The sequence below is a fragment of the Callorhinus ursinus genome, unplaced genomic scaffold, assembly GCF_003265705.2.
Source record: "Callorhinus ursinus isolate GAN/ISIS: 27379988/994484 unplaced genomic scaffold, GSC_fseal_2.0 scaffold4, whole genome shotgun sequence".
NCBI classification, from domain to species: Eukaryota; Metazoa; Chordata; class Mammalia; order Carnivora; family Otariidae; genus Callorhinus; species Callorhinus ursinus.
The window spans coordinates 102,119,302-102,140,513 of NW_027397066.1; the positions used below are offsets into that span (position 1 = coordinate 102,119,302).

The 21,212-nt window shown below is 41.2% G+C and overlaps 1 protein-coding gene across 2 annotated transcripts in view; it reads left to right on the forward strand.

The window, feature by feature from the left end:
• AFG2A (AFG2 AAA ATPase homolog A) overlaps nt 1–20,284 on the forward strand; it is a 343,140-nt gene extending 322,856 nt beyond the window's left edge. For both annotated transcript variants that reach the window (XM_025874137.2, XM_073892232.1), the window contains one exon: nt 15,705–20,284. In XM_025874137.2, the coding sequence (XP_025729922.1) occupies nt 15,705–15,881 (177 nt within the window). In that variant the 3' untranslated portion in view covers nt 15,882–20,284. The remainder of the gene's footprint in view (nt 1–15,704) is intronic.
• Nucleotides 20,285–21,212: the final 928 nt, after the last annotated feature.

Sequence of the window (21,212 nt, forward strand, 5' to 3'; positions counted from 1 at the left end):
TGTGAAATAATGATGTGGTTATGCTTTTTAAAAAAAGAAACATTCCTTTAGGGGTGCCTGGGTGGCTCAGTTAAGTGTCTGCCTTCAGCTCAGGTCATGATCCCAGGGTCCTGGGATCGAGCCCCACATTGGGCTCCCTTCTCAATGGGGAGTCTGCTTCTCTCTCTCCCTCCACCTGCCATTCCCCCTGCTTGTGCTCTCTGTCTCTGTCAAATAAATAAATGAAATCTTTTTTCAAAATTCCTTTAGACATATGCTGAAATATTTATGAATTAAATGCTGTGATTCTGGGATTTGCTTCAAAAAACTAGTGCCATGTTGGGGTGAGGATTAGAGTGTAGATGAAACAAGATCGGTCATGGGTTGCTCATTGCTAGAGCTGGGGATCAGGCAAGTGAGAGTTCACTGTATGTTACTCTCTCTTCCTATGGTATATGTTTGAATTTTCTCTAGTATAAAAAGAAAATAAGGGTGGGGGGGTAATTATTGTCTCCCTAAATGTTTGCTAAGGATTTTAGTCTCCTGTATCTCCCCTTTCTCCTCTGTTCTCAGGGGCAAGAATTGGGCAAGTTTACAAAGTAGGGTGGCACTGTTGTGAAAGACACTTCCAATCCTCTTTCAACCACTTAGCTGGTAGAATGAAGTCAGAGTACTCCAAGCTTCGAATGCTGTCAATTTCATTCCCCCCTCCCTGCTCCGTAAGCCTTGTCAACACATATTTCCAGTTACATGCATTTCCAGTTACAATTGAATTTAGGGACTGTCTCCAAATAAAATTTCCATAAACTTCCAAACTAAACAGCTCCAGACTTGAGGCTTGTATCTATTAACTATTTATGACCCCTCCCCCACAAAAAAGTTGAGTTTTTGTTTGCTTTCTTTTCTGATTTTCACTGTGACTTCTCCAGTTGCTAAGAAAGAGAATGGTTTAACACAAAGATAACTTTGACCATAACCTATGTTGAAATCATCATCATTCAAAAGAATAGCTTTAATTTTTCCTATAGATTCCATAATCATTTCCAAAGAAGTTGACAGGTGGCCCCTAAGGCTTTTCAACTTTATCATATTTTGGATAATATCTATGGCCTGGAAATCAGTTGTACAGCTGAGAATGTTATCTGGACCCCTGACGAGCAGCGAGGTCTAAGAAAATGGCAGCTGGGAGCAAGGGAGGCAGTTGTACCACTGGGCATGAGTTCCAGAGTAGCACCTTCTCAACAGAACGGTTAGAGGTACTATGCTCTAAATGTTGCCAAGACAGCATTTGAGAGGAAGCAATATATAAGCCATGTAAGTTGACTTATCCAGAGGGGAGGATAAAAGCCACTTTTTACATTCTCTCTCTCTTTCCCTCCACCCACCAACATAAGCCTGCCTTAAATCACCTGTACTTCCAGCCTCCAAGAATCTTCACCTCCTGCCCCCAGAAAACTAGAGTTGCTATGTCATCACAGTGTGACCGCACACACACCCGGTTGATTTGGTACAGAGGAATGAGCTCCCTCAACTTGCCCCGTCTTCATAACCTCTTCCCCAGCCACAGTGAGTGGGCCAGGCTACTCAGACACTTTCCACAGGAGTTTTCATTACTGGAACTGAGAAAATGAGGACTTTGTGGTGGCTGAAGCTGTAAGATATAAAACATGTTTGCCATGTTTTCTTCCATGTGGGGAAAACCACTCTGTAGTTAAGGAGGAATAAAACTCAACCAAGGACAGAGAGAAGCAGAGATCAAAATTATGGAGAGACAATCCTGATAGCATCCCAGTCTCTGGTTCCGGTCGGTCTGTTGAGCCCAGCCTCACTCTTGTCCTTAGGTCTGCTAGATTCAATAATATTCTTATAATAAATACCTCCTTTTGATTCAAATTAGGTTTCTGTCCCTAGCAGTTTAGCCCTAACATACAGCAGATGTCGCAGCTGATTGCACATATTTGCAGACATAATTGAGAAGCTGAGGCAGAATTCAGTCCACCTTGCTCAGAGGCATTCACAAATGTAGTGTGAAAACTACTCATGAGTCTCCTTTGATTAAAGTTAGCCTGGTCGCATTTGTTATGGCAATTAAAGAATACATAGCCTTAAAGTGTTTTCAAGACTCGGGTTTCTTCTTAAAATAAATCAAAAGTGTTCATTAAAAGATTGATATAAAAATTTAATAATTCTGAGGTTAACCTAAAACTCAGCCTAATCTTCCATGGGAACATTTGTATGTGTGTTGGGGGGGTTAAATTCCACAAATACTACTAAAATGAGCAGTCGGCAGAAAGATGTTTTAAAATATTTTGTTTCAGCATGTAAAATCTCGTTTTATTACAGAAATCTTTTGTTAAAGGCACAGCCATGCTGGGTTGCTGCCAGAGTGATGGGATTTTAAAAGCTCAGTTAATTTTAAAAGATTTACAAATGCTGGGCTGCAGAACTACTGATGGTAAAATGTACTTCACACTTTTTAAAGACTATTTACTTATTTATTTTATAGAGATAGCACAAAGGAGGGAAGGGGGACAGGGACAAGCAGACTGAGCACAGAACCCCATGTGGGGCTCCATCCCACAACCCTGAGATCACAACCTGAGCTGAAATCAGGAGTCGGCTGCTGAACCCACAGAGCCACCCACGTGCCCCTTTAGTATAGTGCTTAAACTCACATCATATCTTGTGAACTTACATTGCATCTGCAAATGAGTGTACACATGCATGTGTGCTTAATGTGTGTATGTGCATATACACAGTTGTCTACATTCCTATGTATGTGTGTATATGTTTCAAAGAGAACAGAGTGGGGTTGGGGGGAAGAGAACAGGACAGACCTGTAAAATAATCCAGAATTTCCCTTGGCTTTCATATTCTTTGGTGTAAATATGGAATGAATACAAAAGACATCTTGAACACACTGTAGGAAAGGTGGTATGGGTTTATTTCTAGTTAGACACCAGCATGCTAAAATAGAGGTGCTCATTACCAAGGTGTACCCTATCTAAAGTCTAGTGATTAAATCTCCACATGAAAAAGTACACTCATAAGAGGAAAGTCTTGACACTTCTGTTTTCTCTACTTTACATCATAGAGTGCTTTTATGTGCATATTTATCATTTATAATGGAAGATTGCAAAATTGGTTTCATTGTATCATAATCCCCTTGTGTTCAGTTGATTCATCTCTATGAAAAAAAATTCCATTCATTAGAAATGTCTACTGGTTTCTTTCCAATGATACATTTTTTGATGATTAGAAATCTGAGGAAAGCTCACCTCGTATAAAATGAGGTAGAAATATGGATACAGTCTTGAAATACACATACTCCGATTCACTCAATTTTATGTCTTTAGGGCTTAAGAACTAGATGAATAATCTGTGCTTTAAAAATTCACCATTAGCTCTTTACATGTACTGACTGCTGCATTTCCGATAACCAAACCAGTCCCACTGGTTTAAGGCACCTTTTAAAATTTTTTTGAAACATGATTTCTTTAATATCAATAAGTCTTTTCCCACAATGCTTTCCATATCTGTTGATTGCTCTGCTGGCTTTTCTCATAGTTTTTAGTTTAGTCTTTACAAGTAGACATTTTTCAGTCTTTCCTTGGGAGACTTTCTGGCTTTTTCATTGCTGAACTTGACATAAGCCTTATTGTGTCATAAGGATTTTTGCAAAGGAGTTTGGGTAACAGTAGTTAAGAAGGAATGGTTAGGTTTCATAGTCCAACTTAATGGTCAGAAGAGAGTGTTTTGGTTAGAGCCTTCATAAGCTGAATTATCTTTATTCCCCGCCTTGACCTGGATTATGAGTAACTAATGAAAATGATTGTGCTATGTGGCTTTTACAGGTATCTGTAACTTCTATTAAGTTAGAATCACATATATATATATTTTTTATTGTCAAAAGGTAAGAGCTGTATCTCACTACTGGCTTTCAAATCAGTAAAATCAATTTCCTTTGTTTTGTTTTTTAATGGACATGCAGTTAATAGAGTTCAAAGTGTTTCTCACTCCTTACAAGACAATAGGCCATATAATTTTGCAGATAAGAAAACAAACCCATCAATTTCTAAATACCCAGTATGTACTGTTACTAGCTTTTTTTTAATAAGTAAAATAGGATATTGGTCTTTAGGTTCCTCTTCATGTCAATAAAGACCTAAGAAAGTTATACCTAGGGGCAGCTGTTGAATGTTTAAAAGGTACAAGAGGAAGGTCTAAAAAAGCAAAAACTACTTTCCCTTTACAGTGATTAACTCCATATTGTAACTCCTGTACTCCTCAACTGTGATAATTCTAGCCAAATTACATTCTGGAAAGAGGAAGATAGACGGCGCCTGGGTGGCTCACTTGGTTAAGCGACTGCCTTCGGCTCAGGTCATGATCCTGGAGTCCCGGGATTGAGTCCCACATCAGGCTCCCTGCTCAGCAGGGAGTCTGCTTCTCCCTCTGACCCTCCCCCCCCTCATGTGCCCTCTCTCTCTCATTCTCGCTCTCTCAAATAAATAAATAAAATCTTAAAAAAGAGGAAGATAGATATTATGAAGCATTCATAGGACTTAAGAAGGTTTGAAATATAGTTACTATAGAACAGTGGTTCTTAAGCCTTTTGGGGTAATGGTTTCTTTTTAGACTATGATGAACACTTTGAACTGTCTCTCTAGAAAAAAAGAACATTTATATAGAAGTTTTCATAGGTTTCATGATATCCTTAGGCCCATCTGGATATCCAAGGACCCTAGGTTAAAAATCTTTGTTAGGGGTGCCTGGGTGGCTCAGTTGGCTAAGCGACTGCCTTCGGCTCAGGTCATGATCCTGGAGTCCCTGGATCGAGTCCCACATCGGGCTCCCTGCTCAGTGAGGAGCCTGCTTCTCCCTCTAACCCTCCCCCCCATGTACTCTCTCTCTCTCTCTCATTCTCGCTCTCTCAAATAAATAAATAAATCTTTAAAAAAAAAAATCTTTGTTATATGGCCAATAAATGCACAAAACTGGTGATGTTTTGTATAAAATATGATATGCATAAAATAAGTACAAGATAAGTAATTGTATAGTCTTTTCACTCCCTGTCATGTGCTGATGGTATACTTGGTGTTTGCTCACTAGGACCTATCTTCAGATGCCCCTCAGACTAGCTACAAATTGTCAAGTCATTTTTTTCTGTTTAACACAGATAGCCATTAACACCATACCGTACTCTTTAAAATGATTTTATTTTTTTTAAGATTTTATTTATTTATTTGACAGAGAGGGAACACAAGCAGGGGGAGTGGGAGAGGGAGAAGCAGGCTTCCCGCGGAGCAGGGAGCCCAGTGCGGGGCTCGAGCCCAGGACCCTGGGATCGTGACCTGAGCCGAAGGCAGACGCTTAACGACTGAGCCACCCAGGCTCTTTAAAATGATTTTAGAGGTGCCATGCAAGATTGCTGATCAGCTGGACCAGCATGCAGCTGCTCAGAGAATGGAAAAAGAGAAAGGAGTTTATTAGAGATTAAGACTGGTAGGGTGGCTGAAATGGGTGAAGGTGGTCAAAAGGTACAAAAATCCAGTTAAGAAATAAAATTTCCTGGAGATGTAATGTATAGCATAGTGACTATAGTTAATAAGAGTGTATTGTATATTTCAAAATCATTAAGAGAGTAGATCTTAAAAGTCCTTATCACAAGAAAAAAAATGTGGATAGGTGTTATACTGTGGTGATCGTTTCACAATATATACATGTATTGAATCATGTTACATACCTGAAACTAATATAATGTCATATGTCAATTATAGTTCAAAAAAAAAGGACTGGCTTAAAGGGGGATAAGTTTCTAACTCCCAAATACTCCACTTTGTGAATGTTCAAAGATCCCAAACTAGACAAAATCCAGAGAAGGCTACCCAGGGTATCTGTGAGGCTACAGAGTTTCAGAGGAGGCATTTTTATGTTTGTGTTGGTAAGGCAAGATATGGGGGCTGGCAGTGAAGATGGCTGACAGGTGAGGAAACATAGGGTGTGGTTTAACACCACTACCTACACCCTCCACACCTCCACGACCCCCCCACCCCAGTCATTTTCTCCGTCTCCCACAACACTGGCACGGAGAACCAAACCCTCCAGTCTTAGAGGGGAGTCCTACAGCAAGCTGACCTTTGCTGGGTCTCGTCTCCCAAAAACATGCCCTGCCCTGCTCTTCTCTCCTCTTTGCCTGGGGCCAACCTCAGGCTCTCCCATTCCTGGATGCTTTTACCCAAAGTCTTGTGCCTCTTCCAGCTTTCTGGCCATAGCTTGGTCATCAGCCTTACAAGATTCACAAATACACACCTCAATTGTTCTCAAGACATTTTTACTTTTTTAGTCAATTGTAGACAATTATTTTGGCTGCAGTTGTCACAGCACTGTGTGTGTGTGTGTGTGTGTGTGTGTGTGTGTGTGTTTTTAAGGCAAAAACTAATTTATATCACTGTTCAGAGATACCTCAGCAGGAGACCTTTTTGCAGATTCCCAGAGGTCAAGGGACATGCTAACCTGGTATGTTTGAGTAGAGCAGAGTAGACTAAAGAGCCTCCATGGGACTTCCAGTCTAGTGAGGGAGATGGACATTTACCACAAATAACTCTATATCCCTGCTGACAATTGTAATATGATAGAATAGATCAAGTTGCTACCAGACCATAAAACAAGTGATCCTAAAGCAATCAGGCCTGGGGATTTAGTGAAGTTGGCCTCCAGGAATGCCTCCCTATGGAAACATTTACACTGAACCTTGAAGAGTAAATAGATTAGCCAGTACTTTGCACATCTTGTTCCATGAAAGTATTTTGTTTTCTTCACTGCTGTATTCCCCCTGGGTACCTTGTACCTGGTACCTTGTAGGTGGTCAATAAAGACTTCTTGGATAAAGGAACGAATAGGGGTTCAACATCTATTTGCCCTCTCACCCCTCTCCTTCCTTACCGCGTGGTTCCTGCTTTCTCTTCCATTCCCATTCCAGTTGGTATGTTTTTTTCAAAACTAAAAATACCCTTTTTGATCTTGTATGGTTCAATTAATGTTAGAAACATTTAAGAGGGGCGCCTGGGTGGCTCAGTCGTTAAGCGTCTGCCTTCGGTTCAGGTCATGATCCCAGGGTCCTGGGATCAAGCCCCACATCGGGCTCTCCGCTCAGTGGAAAGCCTGCTTCTCCCTCTCCCTCTGCCCCTGCTTGTGTTCCCTCTCTTGCTGTGTCTCTCTCTCTGTCAAATAAATAAAATCTTAAAAAAAAAAACATTTAAGATTCCCCTAAGTGCTGATGGTTGTAGAAACAATAAGAATGCAAACTCCAGGTCTTTCCTGCCCCAAGGCTCTGTGGAATGATGGATTCCTTTGTAAATTTTTTAAGAAGAACTAGTCTGGCCTTCTCCATGCAGATAGTCATGAGAGGTTGCACACTTGATGTACATATACTTCAGCTATATATTTTAGAAACCTCAGAATAACTTTAAATCAGAAAAATTAAGCAACGAAGGGCTTTTTCCACCTTCTTTAATGTCATTATGCTTTTATGTGTTTTTACAGAAATTCTTACTTTCTTTTGACTCAGTACCTTGTGTGGCATTCTAAGTAGTATGACCCTAACATAATCCCAGGTGGATTGATTATCCTAAGGCTTATTCTGCAGACAGTCCAGAGGAATTTAACCCCAGGGCAATAGGTAGTTTCCTTAAATCTGAAATTTGCCCCCCAAAAGCCTCACTTCTAAGCCTCATCACGTTGTGGTGAGGTGTCATTTTAAAGTGCCCTGAAGAAGTGCGGCTGGCCTCCGCTCTGAATTCCCGGCGCCCGCGCTGTGCGGCGCTCTGAGCGGCTTTCTTGGCAGTGCGGGGCGCCCCTGCCCGGGCGTGCCTGCCCGTGGCCGTGTGGCTTCCATCTGCAGCTCTGCGGCCCGGAGCCTGCTGCGCTGCCTTCAGGCACATCTTTCATGCCCAGCCACTCAGCCACCTTTCGGCGCGCCTCAATGGGCCGGGGAGAATGGGCCCTCGGCGTCCACGGGAGCACATAATCTCCCAGGTAGCCTCCTCCTTGAAGCACCTCCAGCGCATGCTGTTCTCAAACAGCAGGACGCCCCTCGCTCCTGGGCTCCTAATCCCTCCGACACACAGGGGAAGGAGGTCGCGGGGCTGTGAAAGAGACAAGAAAGGCGAGGGGCCGGCCGGGCGGGAGCGCACACAATGTCCGCCCGCGGCCGCCGGCGGCTGAGCCACAATCAGCGCCAGCTGCAGCCCAATTAAGCTCAACAGGTCACAGGTGTTCCAGACAGAAGATGCTTTTCACAAAACCACTTTCTTGAAAGTACCTAAAACTTTTTAAAGCACTGCAGCCCATTTCTTTTGGTAGATTCTTTAAAGCTATTTAGTACCCTTGAAATACAAAGAAGCTGAAAAGCACATTTAGGCCTCACTGGAAGGCGCGCTTTCTTCTTGCCAAACAGCAGGAGCCGCGGCGCAGCAGCCGCGGGGCCCGGGACGCGCGGCCCGGGCTCCGCGTGGACTCTTGGAGCGGCTCCGGGCAGGGTCGGGCCGGCTCTCGTCGGCGGCCCGGGCTCTGCGCAACTCTGCTCGGTGCTCGCGCAGGTAACTGGCGCCCGGGCCCTCTCCGCGTCCTCAGCATGACAATCCCGAGGCGGCCGGGAGCCCAGGGAACCAGGCATATGCATTCAGCTGTCCAGAGCCACGTTTCTCGTCCTGTAAGGTCACCCTATAAATCAGCCTTGATTTATATCGCCGACTTCTTTCTCTCCTCAGATCCGAGCGCTTCCTTTGCCGGCAGAGTGGGGTGATGGGAACCAAGCAGAACTTCAGCCGGGGGCTAAGCTGCCTTCAGAACTTTGTTACCCTCCCGCCTTTCTTGGAGGACACAGATAATCTCAGCGAGGCAGTTAGGAAGGAACGTGGTGACGGTTCGGTTCGAATCTCAGCCTGCCTGTTGGAAGTGAGCAGTTCTTAGCTCCCCTGTTAGGCCTACTTGGGGCAGCATGCGTTTTTCCCAACCTTACAAGCCGCTGGTGGGTTTGTGTTCCTGATGTCCTTCTCATAATCTGTTTACAGTCAGCAGAAAAGAAGGGCACGTACTAGGCTTTATCTGGAAAATGGAAGCAACTCTCCTTAATCTTGGGGTTCCTAGTCTGTCAGTGCCCCCAGAAAAGAACATGGTGCTACTGTTAAACTGGAAAGAACAAGGGCAGGGGTAGAGCACAGGAGGATGAATACCCAAAGTAGTGTCCAGCACTCTCATGTTTTCCTTCCTACTGATTAGGGTTTGGTAAAGTCTTTGCCTTGACTATTTATCACATCATTTTTTTTTTTTAATTACTACTGCCTGCTTAGAAACCATGTGGGTTTTAATTTTCACAGTAGGCCTGTTTCTCTTTTACTAAGCTGAGCCACCTGTTTAAACTCTTCTTGTCCCGTGGATTGGGGGAAAGAACCGTAGGCTATGTGTAAGAGGTTTCATTTTTTTTTCCATAGTGAAAGTAAGACATTGTTCTTATTCTTCATGGCATTCAGAATTCTGCACAATTGCCTCTTTTGCCCTTTTGCATTTAAAAGTGAGGTAATTAGATTTCCCAAGGTTCAATGGTCAAGAGCCTTCTCATCCTGGGAAGTTGCTTCCCCACACCCCTCCCAAGTGGAGTTGTCTCACGTAATCCAGTTATTGCTGTATTGTTGTTCTAAAGGCACTGCTTTTTCAGAGGGCAAGCATAGCATGAAAATTCATACTTGTATGTCCTCTTTCATTGCTGAGTTACTTTTTTTCCTGCATTGAAAACGATTACTATTTTCCTCAGTGACTTTGTTTTGAGGATTTCTAAATACTTTCATTAAGAATCTTTTCCTTTCCTACCTCTTAGGAACTCAGTTCAGATATGCCTAAATCTTTCATATAGAGAGTTCCTGCTTATTTTATGTTGTTTTTCAGATATCTGACAGCTCTATTATTATTGCAGAATCAATGGAAAGGGAATTTGTGACATGTTGGCACCAAATAAACGGGTGTCATGGCCACTGCAACAACAATGTGTCTTAGTTTAGCTCTGACGGTGAAATCTTGGGTCCACTCTGCTTGTCTTTTGTCTCATTTTCTCATTTTCCCAAACAAATAATAGTCAGTTTTGCAGCAAGGCATATATAGATCTTAAAAGTTTGGGTAGTGATTTTTTAGTCAAAACTGAAAAAGAACACAGACTACAGACACTGAGTTTTACAGAGCCGGCCAAAATAGTGTTGCTTTTACAACCTAATGGCAAAAGCAACCTTGCTGGTAGTTGCCTAATAATTCATTTGAATGATGTAGTCTGAAGCCTATGGGGGAAGAGGAGGACATGGTGAAGGGATTAAGGGGAAAACTTCCAAAATCCTTTTTGCCAAAGATGTTAAGGCATTCGAGTGCCAAGCATTTTCTTTCTAAACGGGTTGGTTTCACATTCCAGACAGTCTGTGATTCAAATTTATCTATTCTACACATCTTCTCATGAGGTTCTTCTGTGGCCTCATGGGAGAAATTCAACTGAATTCCCCCATCACTGACCGGTCCCAGCAGAATGTTTGTGAGGCCAGCAGAATGATGAGTTGTGTGGGCCCTGTATACACTATAGAGAGGTATATGCATAGATGTACATGCACTTACCTCATTACGTTGTCTCACAGACTTCAGAGATAAAGGTCCTACTACTTTTTCTATAGAATCCAGTCCCCAATAGAGAGAGAGAGAGAGAGAGATTGGCAAATTTATCTAAAATGCTATCAGCATTTCATTGATGCCACATTATTTTCATCAAATGGGACAACAGATTAGCATTTGTACAGTTTTGTTGTTGTTGTTTTTGTCCCAAACCTTCCATTTCAGTCCTCTAACCCAATATGTATTACTGTATTATCAGTAAATTTTCAGGGATGTTTCTCAATGACTGTGCAGCTTTCCCCTTGACAACCCAGCAGAAAAGTTCCTGTCCCTGTGTAACAAATTTTGATACCTAAGGAAGCCTCCCTCAAAATAACACAGGCATACTTGTATTCTTGATAAAATTCCTAACTTATATTATTTCTAAGGACAGAACTAGATTCAAAGTAGTACCCCAAACGGAAACATTGCTTCAGATAACATATATCACAGTGTTAAACAACTTTTGTGACTGACATTACCATTCCAGAGACTTAAGTATAACTGACAAAGTATAGGCTATATGAAACGTAAGTAAAAATATTACAGCATATGGGCCAAATCTGAAAAAGATGCATATAATGTATACTTTGTGGAAACTTGTTTATGTTTAAGGGACTGTTGAGTTCGATTCAACAGATATGACCGTTTGCTTCTCCAGAGCACAAGTGTGTGCTGTGGCTACTGCCCTTTGGCCCCATTAAACAGACTGGTCCTTCTCCAGTCTCTTTTTTCCTCCCTTTCCCTCTTTTCTCTCTTCTGGACTAGGAGCGAGCAAAAGAAAAGAAGGGTATGCAATAGGCAAAAGCCATTTCGTGTCCTGGTTGAATTGTTTGGTATGAGTTAACACCTCCCAGAGTGCGTGCTGAAGGTCACCACTAACTCGAAAGACAGCCATCTCTAGGTTGTTCTGCCAAAACCAGGGCAAGGGGAGACTTCTGTGGGAAACCCCGGGTTAAAGAAAATTAAGCAGATTAGCAGATTCCCATTGCCAGCCTTCACAAAAATCTTTCAAATTCCCATACTGTGCAGTATGGGAAACAGAGTCTGTGCACTGTTACCTAAAATTTATTGATCTTGAAATACTTCTTCCTCTGAAAAGACACTGATATGTCAAGGGAAATGTTGGCATGGGCCCCGAGAGCAAGCAGTAAAGCGACACTGTTCCTGAGAAGTATGAGTGACCTCAGAGCAAATAGAAACCAGCCATCATGAAATGAGCTTCCCAAGAATTACTTCCATTTTCAGGCCTACCTTTTTATTTGGGTTAGGAGAGAAGAACCAGTATTCGAATTAATGATTTTCCTTTTGGAATTTCTAAGAAGCCCTTTCATGAGGAAAAAATAAAAACAAAGGAACCTTTAGGAATTATTCTCTGTCAGCTGCTTGTGCATCAGCTGCTTGTGAATTGCGTTTAAAGCTTTAGAGATGACTGTCAGTGACTAGCCTTCACTGTCATTATGGCCCACATGACTTCTGAAAACTATCATTTTATTTTTAGTGACATTTTGATGACAGAACTACTCTTCTCTTTCTTTTTTTTAATTCCCCATTTTGGCTGCTGAGGCTAAATCAATACAATCTCTGGTCTCTTTCTCCCCATCTTGCTGTTTGTTTCCCCATTTTATTCCTCCTGCTCAAAATGCCCTTTTCTGTCCTATATGAATATCTAAATTCTGTCCTTTCTGCTTCAGTTTATGAAGCAGTAATTTCTTCTTTCCATACCAAAGCACTTTGCCTGTAGCCTTGCTTAACTGTACCTCTAATACCATGCCACATGGGGCAGTTAATTGATGTCCATGCCCTGCTGGTTGGGGAGCACCAGAAGACAGATAGCCATGTCTTAGACATCTCTGGATCCTCCTGGGTTCATCTAGTGGTTGTACAAAGTAGCTATGCAGTGGATGTTGACTGATGAAAGAGTGACTGGTTAATTATTTGTAGTGTCCTACTTCCTCTCAGTTACTGGTTGTATATTGCTAAAGCAGATATGATAGGAAAATAAAAGTGGCAGAAAGTATTGCCTAATTGGTTCTTCAGGGCATCCCTTATAAATACTACAGAACAGGAAAACATTTATTGAGACAAGTGTTGAATTCAGGCTGTCCTCCTGCTACTCTGGAAGGGAGACAACTATGGTCCTTCTTCTGGACAGAGGAAGACACCTTTCTATGAGGTGCTCAAAAGTATCAGTCAGTATCCAGCTGCTCTGTTTCCCTGGTCGTTGTCTCTCGTAGGTTCCAAGGGTCATCTCTATTGAATTCAAACACTTCTCAGTGCTCTTGTCAAAACTCTGTCTAAGTTTTCTCTACCTCACAATTTTGTAGTTCTCCAAATTGGATGGAATTGTTAATTAAGGGTCAGGCCAGGACTAAATATAGTAGGACAATTACTCTTGAATGTTAACATATGCTAGAGGCTCTAAGTTACAGACATCCAGCTTTCAAGCAGCTGTTACTGCTCTGACCACATCTCACTCCCAGTGACCCCTCTGTCACTGCCCTGAAAGCTACCACAGAAAGGCAAAAAGCAAGTTATAGCTTGGGAAGATCTATGGACAAAGATGCAAAGGAAAGAAAGTTGACCTGCAAAGAGGAATTGCTCAGTGTTGCTGACCCCAAGGACAGCAGCCTTCAGGGCCTGGGTGACCTGTCACTTCCCACTACCTACATTTCTCTACCCTGCCTTGTTAGGCCACCTGAGATTCCAGTGATTAGAGAAGTATAACCATTCTTTCTCCAGTCTGGTAACTGTGTGCTGAGAGAGGAAACCTACTAGACCGCTGGTTCACTTTCTCAGATGTACCAGCAGTAGGAGCTACTCACTATGCGGCCATGTGAACTAAATTCTGGGAACTTGGAGAGGGTCCAGGCAGCCTTGCAGTCACCTCTCCTTCCCTCAGCCCAACCTCCCCACACCCCACCCCACCACCTTACATGTGTTTATCTGGCCCCTCCATTTGCCATGCTCACATCAGATGGTACACACTATGAGTGGCATCACTGCATTATACAAAACTTGGGGGGGGCACTGTTCACATAGCAGTGAATTAGCACAGTCATTAGTAATTGTCTAGCACGTGTGGTAGGAATTCAGTAAATGTTTGTAGCCATTGTGTGCTGGGTCCAGGATTCTCTGAGATAAGTCTCAGATATGAAGTGCACAAGACACGGCATTGGCCCAGGGCTGGTGACTTCTCTACTCCACTTAGCTGGGGAAGGGTCCACATAATGGAAACATTCCCTGTACTATCTCAGAGAAAGAGCTAAAAGTCTGCCAGGCCAGCAGGAAATTCAGGCCTTTTTGCCTCTCCCAGTGATTCTTCTTCAAACTTTTCAGCCTTGCAACCATTGCTTCAGAGTCTTGCAGATAACAGGGGCACCTGAGTGACTCAGTCAGTTAAGGCTTCAGCTCAGGTCATGATCTCAGGATCCTTGGATGGAGCTCCACATTGGGCTCCCTGCTCAGCGGGGAGTCTGCTTCTCCCTCTGCCCCTCCCCACCCCCAATCGTGCTTTCTCTCCCTCTCTCTCAAATAAATAGATAAAATCTTTTTTAAAAAAATTCTTGCAGATAACAGAAGTGCTACTCAGATGGAGGGAAGGAGAGAGTTGAGGCTTTTCCCTACTTGGTCACTTTACCTCCCTTCATGGAGGTCCTCAGGGTCCCTTTGCAACAGAGTGGAACCATTGGATAGCCAGTTTACCATGCTGGGCATTTCATGTGCTTTTACTATGCTTATTAATTATTACATCTTGTTTTCAAAATAACTCTTTTTTGCACCAGAATGTGTGGTGAAGTTGTTTTACAAATCCCTGGAAGTTTTGTTCTTTCCTTCAAACAAGTTGATAGCCACTCTTTTTGGAAAAGCATTAACATGCATAAACACTGTAGTCAACTTCCGTGCTCATTAATGAAGCCCAGAACTAATAGTTACATTGTCGTAATTTGACAAAGCCATCTAAATCTATGCATGTTTTTTGAAAGCTCCCTAAACATGCTGCTAAATCCCCTAAAAAGCTCCTAAACTGCTTTGGCAGCCATTAGCCCAGCATAAGCAGAGGAACTCTTTTCAGTAAGTGAACAAACAGAGAAAATATGCTGAATGGCTGGACAAATGTGTTTCAGCTGGCCCTTTCATTTATCGATATAAAGGTGCAGTCAGTATCAATCACTGTTTTCCCTGTTGCCCTGAAAATCACAATATCTCTTTTCATCCCACAAACTCTTTTCACCACAGTAATGTGTCTTTAGAATGACACTGGCATCAGCCTGCTTCCGCTGTCTGAAGTCCAGAGAGCTTAAAAACACATTTCAGGATTCAAGACTTGAACCTTCCTCCCCTTCCGTTTTCCGACCGCCCACTCTGCCCTCCCTCCCTCTGCAACCACTCCACCCCCTCCCCAGATTCTTTTCAGTTCTTCCAGCTTTCCTCACTGAGTAAACAAAATTCAGCTCTCCAAAGTAAACGTAGAAAACTTCTATCCGATATTCCCAAGATCTAAGAAGTCAGTTCAAGAGATGCACATAAAGAAATGCTCTTATGTGTCGGTAATAGCTCAAAGGTCAAAAGGAATGTGGAAATTCTATGACCTGACAGGGTGTGCTGAGGAAGCAGGACCTCGGTGTCTATCAGAGTATCTCCTTCCTCTGCCCTCACCCCCTTATCACTCGGTTCCTACCTGCCCCCACCGCACATACACACTCACCTTTTGTCGTCTCGTATCAGAAGTGTGTGCCCGCACGTGTGTTCACCTTTACCGTTGCGAGCTTCTTAAGAGCATATGCAGTGTCTTGTATCTCTTTTGGCCGCTCCTGATTCTGAGTACTTAATACATTGCTTTGGAATGAAGGCGATTACTTTTTATCCTTCTGAAAACTGAAGCGGAATAAGTGCAAAGATACATGTTAGCGATGTGCTTATAGTTGTAGAAGTTGTTGGGGAGGAATATTTGAAACACATTTCTAAAAAACAGTATTGATTGTTTTTTCTCCCCCTTTTTTTTGTATGTTTGTTTTTATTTCTTTGTTTTGCTTCAGATTATAGCAGTCTGTAGAGAGGCAGCCCTTCTGGCTCTGGAAGAAGACATTCAAGCCAACTGCATTATGAGAAGACATTTTACTCAAGCTTTGAGCACTGTGACACCGAGAATTCCTAAATCACTGAGACGTTTCTATGAAGAGTATCGAGAGAAGAGTGGGCTACATACACTCTGAGAAAGTATACATATTCAGTATGCTAAAAATGCTTACTAGAGAAAACTTGTTTCTTTTTTAAGAATTTTGTCTTGAGAGTGTCAAAAAAATCCTTTATAAGCAAAGTGTCTGAAATACATTGACTGGAAATTGAGAGGCTTCAGTTAAAGACATTTTAAATGATATGGATACAATGAAAATATCCATGAAAGTCTCTGGACACGAGTTTAAATCAGTTTTATCTGGAAATGTGTGCTGAGTTTTAAAAATCAAACTTTAGCTTTTTCATTTTTGACCTAGTTTATTCATCCCATGAAATGCTCTCCTAACTCCAGAATCATTTTCACTGCATTCCTAAGTGCCCGGCCTGTGAGCATCAGTTTAAACAAGAACATAAAGAATGCATGTGGATTAGTCCATAGTGAGAAAGATTTACAGATCTTTATTTTTAAAGGCCAGCCAGTGAAATAGCCAAATGCACCAACCAGGTTTATAATTTTTTTTTAAGATTTTATTTATTTATTTGACAGAGAGAGACACAGCAAGAGAGGGAACACAAGCAGGGGGACTGGGAGAGGGAGAGGGAGAAGCAGGCTTCCCGCGGAGCAGGGAGCCCTACGTGGGGCTCGATCCCAGGACCCTGGAATCATGACCTGAGCCAAAGGCAGACGCTTAACTGACTGAGCCACCCAGGCATTCCTGCACCAACCAGGTTTATATGGCGTGTTTCCAGATATGTTTTGTTTTCATTATAATTCACACCTACATTTTTGCTTTGGCCTTCTTAATCTGTGCTTATGGTGATTAAAAAAAAAAGAATTAAAAGTTATTTCATGTAATGCCCTTTGCAAATTTAAAAAGTTGGAAATATAATCCCAATCCAGGCCTAGAGCAACAGACTTGTTTTGTTTCATAAAATACTATAAATAAATTGTATGTTAGTGTTTTAATTTGCCCCCATTTTCAGGTCACCAATAAACTTTTTCAGTTCAAAGACAAACCAAATTGTACTCTTAATCATACTGTCTTATGCTGCATTCGAAATATGTATATTTGTGCTCCTAATTATTTCTCTTTAGGGTTTCTTGACACTTTAATATTCCATAAATATCTTTGAAAAACTGTCAGAAATTGACTCCCTGACTTACAGTTGAGAAGGTGAAAATGGAAAGAATGTGCACTGAGACATGCTCACTGTAGATCTTTGAAAATTTCCAGAAAGACAAGTCAGGCGAGAAATACCTGATTATCACAATAATGGGACTATACAGTGTTGTATTCTGAAGTCATGTCTCAAAATATCTTATCCTTTGACTATCAAAAATAGATTTGTAAGACATTTTTCCCAGACTACATTGGGTTTATTAGTATATACATAAAACCACCCAGGTAACAAAGAATATGACCACTACTTACAGCTGTGCTGTCAAATACAATAGCTACTAGTCACATGTGGCTATTTAAGTTTAAATTTTAATGAATTAAAATTAAATACTATTAAAAATTTAGTTCACCAGACACGTCAGCCACATTTCAAGTGTTCAGTAGCCACCTGTGACAAGTGTCTGCCATGTGGACAGAATAGATTGTAGAACATTTCCATTACTAGAACATTCTGTTGGTTTCTGCTGATTTAGAATATAAGGCTTACACAATGACATAAACAGGACCTCAAGATTACTTTTATGCTTCCCATTTTTAGAAAATAAGAGGAAAAACCTTATCCCCAAAGGCCTAAACAGAAAAAAATTTAAATTCTCACTGCCAATAAAATAAAAACCAGCAGTAAGCTTGAACTAGCACAGGCTCTCAGGCTGGAAGCTGGGTGGTGGGGAGGAAGAGGGCAATATCAGTCAACGAGGAGCTCAGCTGTTAATGACCACTCAGACCCTCCAGCCCATGTGACACAGAAGTCATAACCAAGCCTCGTGTATGATGCCCAGATCACTAAAGACCAACACCTTCAGTGTGAGGGCAAATTAGAAAAAAATTCCTCCTGCTGACCAGAGAAATCACAAGGAGCCTCTCTTGACTTGGTCTGTGCTTTGGATTTGAAAAGAAAAGAAGCAGCTCCTCTGAGAATTCTTTGAGCTTACCTGACCACAGCTTCTGGGTTTGAATTCACACCACCTTTGTGGTACAGAAGCTTGAAACCTAAAAATTAACATGAAAATATGGATCCACGCTAGAAATATCCTTGGGATGAGTAGCAGTTCCAATAGTTGGAGGAATATAGCCTCACCCAGGCCACAAAGGATTCCAACAGCTAAAACCCTGCTTACAGAGTTTATAATCCCAAAGGATGTGGAGCAGTGGAGCATAAATTGGTACAGCTACTTCAGAAAGCAACTAGCATATCTAGTAATGTTGAAGACCCCTATAGTCTCAGAGTTCTCCTCGGTGTATGCCTCAGAGCAAGTTGTTTTCAATGAGGTCATGATTAAGAAAATCATAGCACTAGTATTTAAATAGTAAGAAACTGGAAACGATCTATCCATCAGTCAGAGAATGGATTTCTATGGGATTCCCATACAATGCAATACTTATGGCAGTAAAAAAGTAACTAGAGCTACATGGAAAATGGGAATTTGAAAAAGAACATTTCAGAAGAATATATTTATTTAAAGTTTAAGGCATGCAAAATAATATATGTTGTTTATGGGAACACATGTAGTAGAAGACTACGTGGAAGGAAATGAAAAGCATCAAATACCAGGGAGAATTTCCTCAGGGAAGAAAAGTTGAAATGTCCTATCTTAAACTGTGTGATGTGAATACAGGTGTTGATTGTAATCCAGTCTACACTTTTTTATGCCTAAGTATTTCATAATAATGTTTAAAAGATCAGCCTTAAACTGACACGTTATGCTGCAAAGGGCAAAATGCATCTCAAGCCCTGTTCTGCGTTCCTAACCAGCATCACCATCCTATCCTTCCACCCAATCAGTGGACTTCCAGTGCAATCCACGATGCCTACTACCCCGTGTGTCTGGAAAATCAGAAGTACCAGGATGATGGAATAAAACCCAAGAAGGCAAAAAAAAGATCAGGCTTTAGGACCCAGGAAACGAGAAATTTATTGGTGAGAGTTAGTGGTTAGGGGGTCCTCCTCTGATGGGGGGGGTAAACTGGAGTGAGACATCTGTTTCCATGGCACTGTGGTCGCTCAAGGAGCAGAAAGTTAAGAATTTAAAAAGATTTTAGAGCATTACATCTTTAATCTATTACAAACCAATTATTTTTTATATCTTTAGATAGCTAATTATTACCATTGAAAAGGCAATGATCATCTTTATTTGAAGTTTGTGCCCTTTTTATAACAGTACCAGTAAAAATCTGAGTCATGGAAAAGAGCAGGTCAGGTGTCCCTAATAACAGTTTACCCCAGCTTCATCTGTGTGAGGGCTTTACTTCTGATGCCCAAGTCTCCTATGTGTGGATTTAAAGTCATGTGTATTATTTGGGTTTGTTTGTGATTGAATTACACAGTATAGTTCATGGAAAATTTAAGTGCAGCAAGAAAAGAAAATGTCCAGCTTCCTGTCTTAAAACAATTTGCTTTATTGGCATCTGGTCAAATGTTTGTCGTTGGTCCAGATTCTCTTCAGGGTTTCAGGATACTCACATTGACACTTTTTTTTTTTTCAGTGTTCCAAGATGGTTTCGTTTCAATAGTCAAATTAGTGTTTCTTTCTAACAACAAAATTTAGAAGAATGGCTTCTAATTTTTTACTCCTTTATGACAAAGAAAGTGTATTTCTAAGCTTAATTCTGACTGCCCCAATTTTGCTTGAAAAATGTTTAATTCTGTGTTATTTCTAATGTATAAAACAGGTTTTTAAAATAATGTATAGGTTTTCCACTTTGGAAAAATAATTATTGAATTTATAGAAAAACCAAGCTTGAGTGTATGTTTAATTTATCTTAATCAGGAGAAAGCTGCAGAAAAGTTGCTATAAAGATAGAATGAAGTTATTTCCCTGGCCTGTTGTTACTTAAATTTCTGAAGGTGAGGTTGTTAGAGTTTTGGTTCGTTTTGTCATGTTTCCCTGAGTCCTCCTGTTAAAGATGAGCACACACCAAAACACCCTTTGAAATTATAGATGGGTTGAATTTGCAGGTCCACATGGAAATTCTAATGCTCCAAGTCGATTTGCTTTCCTTCCTTCAGTTTTCATTATAACAGTTGTGTGCTTGGTTAGGCTTTTTACCTACTATCTATGTCAAATATACCCCGGTAGCCTATATCTTCTAGGGCTCACTTTTGGGGAAAAGAATTCATTCTAGCAAATTTAGGCAGAAAGAGTTGTTACAAGGTTTTAAATGGGTTACAAATTATTGAGAAATTTGTAGACTCCTCTTTCAAGACCCAGTGGTAAACATTTCTGGAAAGATGGTTAAAATGACACACTTAAGGTACCACACACAAAATGACACACTTAAGGTACCACACACACACTTAAGGTACCCAAAGAAATGAAAAGAACGAAAAATAGAGTTCATCTATGCTGAAATCAGGGAACGGATTAAACCCCAGGTAAATTATTTCAAAGGCTGTCCATCAAGTACAACACATTTTGGACCAACTTTTTAAGTTGGTTAATTCCATGAATTCCAGGAAATTCAACATCTGCTCTGCTTCAGAACACATATGATGTGGTAAGACTCCATCAATTTTAAGACTATTAACTTAAAAAAAAAACACTTTTTTTGGAAAAAATAATAAATTACTGTGATTTTAATATTATTACATCCTGATTTCAGAAGCTTTACAATGTGAAAAATATTTGGGGCACCTGGATGGCTCAGTGAGTTAAGCGTCCAACTTTTGGTTTCAGTTCAGGTAACGATCTCAGCATCCTGGGATGGAGTGTAGTGTCAGGTTCCATGCTCAGAGGGAGTCTGCTTAAGGATTCTCTCTCTCCTCTCCCTCTGCCCTTGGCCCCGCTTCCCCCCCCGCTCACAGAGTCTCTGTCTCTCTCTCTCTCAAATAAATAAATCCTTTTTAAAAATGTGAAAAATACTCATATTAAAATCAGTGAAATACAGTTAAGTGAGATGGGAACTGACATGTAATAGTATGTTCATATGTTTGTCATAAACCCACGGCAATTAAGATACTATTTGTACCAACATAATCATAAATAATAACAAAAATGTTGACAGGTAAAAAAGAGAGTCAAGGTTATGGAGCATAGATTATTTGGGGCCAGGAATAATCACAGATTGAAATATCCCAGAGGGAAATAGCAACAGGAGAACTTATGCCAAAAATCTGGGGGGGAAGTTTGGCAGTCGGGGAGAAACAGTACTGAAAGCTAGAGTACATTAGGAGAGACATTTTCTGAGGAA